General features: G+C 45.6%; 1 protein-coding gene across 5 annotated transcripts in view; it reads left to right on the top strand.

Moving 5' to 3' along the window:
- The first annotated feature begins 356 nt into the window (after window positions 1–356).
- tle3b (TLE family member 3, transcriptional corepressor b) overlaps window positions 357–6,000 on the top strand; it is a 28,820-nt gene continuing 23,176 nt past the window's right edge. For all 5 annotated transcript variants that reach the window (XM_084475973.1, XM_084475972.1, XM_084475971.1 and 2 more), the window contains exons 1-5: window positions 357–764; window positions 1,212–1,422; window positions 2,147–2,247; window positions 2,525–2,588; window positions 3,999–4,043. In XM_084475973.1, coding sequence (XP_084332099.1) covers window positions 1,399–1,422; window positions 2,147–2,247; window positions 2,525–2,588; window positions 3,999–4,043 — 234 coding nt within the window. In that variant the 5' untranslated portion in view covers window positions 357–764; window positions 1,212–1,398. The remainder of the gene's footprint in view (window positions 765–1,211; window positions 1,423–2,146; window positions 2,248–2,524; window positions 2,589–3,998; window positions 4,044–6,000) is intronic.

The following is a 6,000-nucleotide window of genomic DNA, read 5'->3' as shown; positions in this document are numbered from 1 at the left end:
AATTTGTATTCGGTCTTGTACATTAGATAGAAATTACACACCATGCGCCATCCTTACATATTAATAGACGATTAAAGCATTGGTAATAAGGTAAACAAATTTGAGTTATTACTTTTGTTTTGAACAAGTTGTCGGGAGGATCGTTGAACGTTAGCTCTGATCCAAAATGGCGCACATATAAGGTTATGTTCCACCGACCAGTCAGAGCCGCGTAGTGAGTGTCCCCACGTGGGGATCACTAGCTGTGATTGGTCAATAGGACTAAACTCCTTCGGAGAACCCAATTGGTGTGTTCAAGGCCCCCTCTCGGCAGCCGAGTCCTCATGTCAGTGCACAGTCTGTGTGTGGTACAGCAAGCGACGGAGAAAACGAATGCAAGGAATTGGCAGATGTCGGAACGACGAAGATATCTCAAATCACCCTTCTTTTTGACGATTTTTCTCGTTTTTTTTCAAACTGGGACTTTGGTCTAGTATCAGAGGAGACGATACAAGCATTCTTTAAAGTTGTATGCGGCCAACAACTCTTTTCGTTCGAGGGGTTTCCGCCGTCCGATTGGACGGAGACATTCTCCACCACCAGGTCGTGCTGCGCCTCGGGATCACCATAGGGTTTCAAAGGACTCGTGAGGGGCAACTCGAATTACATACAAATCCGACTGAGTTTTTACCATATCAGTCACCGTGGAAGGTTACGCGAAGGATATTGAACATTTTCTGTGGACACATAACTACATGCGAGGAGGGAAATCATTCGACACAAAGGTAAAAAAGAAAAAAAAAAGGGGGCGACATGAAGAGAGCCGCTAACAAGACGGGTGTTGGTGTGGCTTTATGGCAGCCCACTTTGAAAGTGCAGCTTCTTGTAGGCTATTTATGATCTTCCGGACCTAAAACTACCTTTGCGTCTGTTTTCTGGTTGTAAACGACTTCCTATTTGTTAAATGCCTTTTTAATTCCACATGTTCGATGGTTCTGTCATTTTTTCGGGATCACGGATTTTAACTTGGAGTGTAGTATATATTGTAATAACAAATTTGTTGCGACCGTTTCGCAGTAAAATCAATGAATAGCCTACACAATAAGGACATCCGAATCGGCTCGGATTTTAGTTTACAAAACAAACGATGTCGGCGCTAATTTAACGTGGCGATCGTAAGGTGGATTCTGATTTAAATTGTAAGTTATGTTATATTCTCTGTGTCGATACAGTAAAACATAGGCAATCGAGGACCCGGGGACATCCAGTCATTGGGGTCGACGAGTACCCCTGTCAACCGAGGACGGTGCTTTGTCCGCCGCCATCCTGCGTGTGAAGGGAGGGGTGGCGGTGATTACCGCACGTTCAGTGGTACAGCGGGAGGGAAAAAACCCTGTTTACTCGTGAGGAGGATTCGACATGTATCCACAAGGCCGGCATCCGGTAAGTAGCGCTCTTTGTCACCATTTGTGAATTGTGTGCGCCGCGCGCACCGCCTTCAAAGTGTAGCCTAATTAGCTTGTCATAGCAAGCTCGTGAGCTGCACCTTACTATTTATGGTTAGCACGTCGAGTTGACACACACACACACACACACACACACACACACACACACACACACACACACACACACACACCCGTGTTTACGTGTTTGTCAAATAACTATCGCCATATTTCAACAATCGCCCTGCGTAATTTCATCTCCAAGTTTATTTATTGTTGGTTAAATGTGCAGACGTTGTTTCCCCCCGCAAAATCCACTACAATTCCAAAGACACATGAAAATATCTTCTCCTGCCGCCTCCGACCCCACCACCACAACCCCTACCCCTACCCCTACCCCTCGACCGTGTGCTTTGAAGAGCATTCAATGACCCGCCTCTGTCATCGCACACGCTGTTGAGTGATAGTAGTTCTTCCCACCATTATAAAAGCAACCGCCAGGCAGGGCTCTTGGGAACACTTGGACAGCTAACAGTGCGCACAGACAAACCACCATTCAGCCAGAGGGGGGAAAACAGGTTACGCGCTAAAGGGAAGATGAGACCATAAAACAACGCTGAGTCGTTGGTCTCTGGCGAATAGACAAAAATGTGTTTGTGGTTTGGTAGAGCAAAAAGGGTGTGGCCGGGTCATTTACAGCAGTTGTATGATTTATGCGTTTGCAGGCACCTCACCAGCCAGGTCAGCCTGGATTTAAGTTTACAGTGGCAGAGTCCTGTGACAGAATTAAAGACGAATTCCAGTTTCTGCAAGCCCAGTATCACAGGTAATGAAGAAATTGCTTTGCTTTATACAAACAATAGAAGGCATTAACTAACTAACTATATTACTAATTTGTGCCTTTTTGGAGCTGGCGTATAGCATACACTGGTAGCGTTTATAGAATCTACATCTGTGTGATATATGTGCTTTACATATACTCTAACTACACAAAGATATATAAATGACATATTACATAGATATAACCTATAATATTCTTCTTCAACCCCACAAATATTCACCTATGCTTATACTTTCCAATCCTTTTTTATTCCCTCTCTCAGCCTCAAAGTGGAGTACGATAAACTGGCCAATGAGAAGACAGAGATGCAGCGCCACTATGTCATGGTAAGAAAAACAGACATGGCTGTCCCGGTTGTTTTTAGCATAAGCACAAAGTGAACAATTAGCGGTGTGCCTGCCATAAACGCTGTATATGCATGCTAGCATTTTGTTGAAATATACAGGCAGTATGATCCGATGGAAGGGCATGGTTGTGTTTCTGTCTGCTGTGAGCTATGGTGGATGGGGGGTGAAATCCAGCTGGGGTTTAAACGTCCGATCAGTATGGGATGTGAGCAGCCACTGGCCTCCACCAGCCTTTTGTTCTGGAGTCCTCTTTATGACCCCCATTCCCACACCCACCCTTTCCTCCCCCACGGGGCTAATGATCGGTCTGCTGGCTGCGTACAATAATCAGAACGTTTTATTGGAGGTTTTTTGTATGGTTTATAACTCTTCCAAGGTGAATCATGGGATTCCCCCCACCCTCCATATGCAGCCTTAGCTTTAAGCTTTAAGCTTTTAGCTTTTGTAATACATATTTTGGATCACTGTTTTCAGTGAAGTCATGCTTCTGTGGACTGTAGTTTTTCCTTGACGGTGGGTTTCTACTGTGGGAACTGTCCATGGCTGTAATGTATGGGTAAAATTAAACCCATGGAAGTGTCTCGAGTTTTGGTCAAAGTGCTCTGTGTGTCAACTGTAGCAAAAATGAGTGGTGCTTACCATTTCACCGCAACATTGATCACATTCAAAGGTTCACAGTAGTACAAAAACGACAAACACTCGGAAAAAGTAAATGCCATATCTTGCAAATTTTGCAACTAAGGGCAAATGTGCGTGCTTATCTTGTTTGTACACGCAACGATTGACTTTAACCAAGTGCTGCAGTACGTTTGTTAAATATTATTGCGCTTCGAGGAACCAGGGTTAGGGGGTGAGAAACGATGTTAAAATGAAAGGTGTGCAAAGTCTGTAAGATATACACACAGGCCTGCCTTGCTTCTGGTTGTCTGACCATTGGATTCACAGCCTAATGGCAGTGATCCATATACATTTTAATACACTCAAAGGCATCAGAATACATGTTGGAGAACATTAAAGGACGACTATATTGCTGTGATTTTTTGTCTCATATTATATTTTATTCTGATTTGAATTACTAATCAGACACAAGTATTCTAATCTGGCAAAGATTCAGTCCTTGTAGTGCAACAGTTAATGCATTTTGTCATCCATTATTATAAACTCGGTTGTGTGGGTTTATAACTGCTATGTTATACACTGTCTGTACTGTTGAACACATGTTCTTTAATGAATGAAACGTAGACGATGGTTATGTGTATATATATATATTTTTTATGCTGTGGTGTCGTATTGATCCAGTATTATGTACATAATGCGTAATTCTAATTCAGGATTCTGTTTTTCCCTTCCATTCAAGTAATACTTTCTTCCATTCTTTTTTTTTTGCAGTACTACGAGATGTCCTATGGCCTCAACATTGAGATGCACAAACAGGTATGTAAGCATTGTCAGAAAGTGTGTGTGTGTGAGAGAACTGAACTGTGACGAGCTCTGTTGGCTTGCTTGAGTTCTTGTTAGCTAGCTTGTTTTGGGTTCTTCATGGGTACGCGCACACTCCAAAAGCAAACAAGACAAAGGAGCGCCGTCTGTCTGATGGGCTTTACCTCCATGAGATTAAAGGCAAAGGTTTGGCAGACGAGGAAGGTTGGCAGACGAGGTAGGGGGAAGGAAGGAGGGTTTCATTCTTCCATGGTGTTTATGGATTGTCCTCCTGCATATATGGAAGCTGGCAATGAATGTGCGCCTGTGCACGTTAGCACAGGGTCGCACACAATGGGGCACCCCGCCCGGTGCCAGTGAGGCTAAAGGCTCATTAGTTCAGCTGCCACCCAGGAATGAACATCCCTCCAGAACACACCGGCTGGTCTGGTCCATGGAAACCACTTCCATGCAAATCCACCGAGGCCTCCTATACCACTACTACATAGGCAAGTGTTTTTTTTCTTTTAGTTTATTTATTTGAGTTTTTAAAGCTGTTAACTGGTCCAATGTAGCATGTGTCTCCCTTTTGGGCAGAAGGACTTGCCCCCAGTGCTGCAGGCAGACTAACTGTCTTGGGCCATTTAGCTTTATCATTTGTGTGTGTGTGTGTGTGTGTGTGTGTGTGTGTGTGTGTGTGTGTGTGTGTGTGTGTGTGTGTGTGTGTGTGTGTGTGTGTGTGTGTGTGTGTGTGTGTGTGTGTGTGTGTGTGTGTGTGTGTGTGTGTGTCGCCCCCACCGTTGCCCTTTAAACACTCCTCCCTACCCCTCCCCCCCAACGGTATCTATCCATATATTTCTTCCTTGCTCCCCACCCCCCTTGATGGATTACCTCCGATGATGGCCCAGGTTTCATTAGCTGGGTAGTATGATGTATGAAAATGTATCTCGGGGAGGTGGGGGTCTCTTCATCACACAGATCTAGAAGGTTAATGGCATTGTGGGGTAGATGACCTAGTTAGACAGCCGTGTGTGTGTGTGTGTGTGTGTCGTGGGGGGGGAATGCAGCACACACCCGCACTCTTGTCCTTACAGGTGCGCTCCTGTAGATGTATGCATATGGGACGTATGTAAAGGAGCCCTCCATTTGTGTATTAGGGATGCCTGTTGCCTACTTGCCTCCCCTCCCCCGTTCAGGAGCAGGTTGTCACTAGTTGTCAACAGCGAGGTTGGGGTTGTGTCGGGTGGTGTGCTGGGGGGGGAGGGGCCGCAGGAGGTGCCACAGGGTAAACAGGTTAATCGACTGGTCCTCCCCCACGCTCCAGCATGCACATATCCCCCCCACACCCCCGTCTATCAATAAAAAGGCCACGGCTTTGACGGAGACAGGCGTGAATTATGCATGATCTACCCCACCCCCCACTCCTTCATCCCCGGTGGACGAGTGTTTGTGATGACATCAGCGCGAGGTAAACAGACAGCCCTCGGCTGTGTGTGTGTGTGTGTGTGTGTGTGTGTGTGTGTGTGTGTGTGTGTGTGTGTGTGTGTGTGTGTGTGTGTGTGTGTGTGTGTGTGTGTGTGTGTGTGTGTGTGTGTGTGTGTGTGTGTGTGTGGACAGGGGCGGTAGCAGGGGGGCTGGATTATTGGATGCAGGCATATTACTTCCCTCGTGTTGAAGATTTATTGTGTAGTGAAGGGAGGGGGTCCATAGCAGCCAGTGTTTTTGTCGTCGTCATCTACAGAGAGCTACGAAGCAGAGAGCAAAGAGGGTGAGCAGCACACCCACAAATATATGCATACACGTTAAAGTATATGTTGAATCCCAACAGATTTGGTAAGTAGCACCATAAAACAAATGTTAATATATATATAGGTCATAAACACGTACACGCGGGTAGTAATTGGAAGCGAGAACCTTACCCTTCCTGATGAGGGAGCACTAGCAAGCAGTACTATGGCTCAGTATGGCTGCT

The sequence above is a fragment of the Micromesistius poutassou genome, assembly GCF_964030765.1.
Source record: "Micromesistius poutassou genome assembly, chromosome: 12".
Lineage (NCBI taxonomy): Eukaryota > Metazoa > Chordata > Actinopteri > Gadiformes > Gadidae > Micromesistius > Micromesistius poutassou.
Note: the sequence above shows the minus strand (reverse complement) of the source record. Positions and strands in the feature narration are given on the sequence as shown.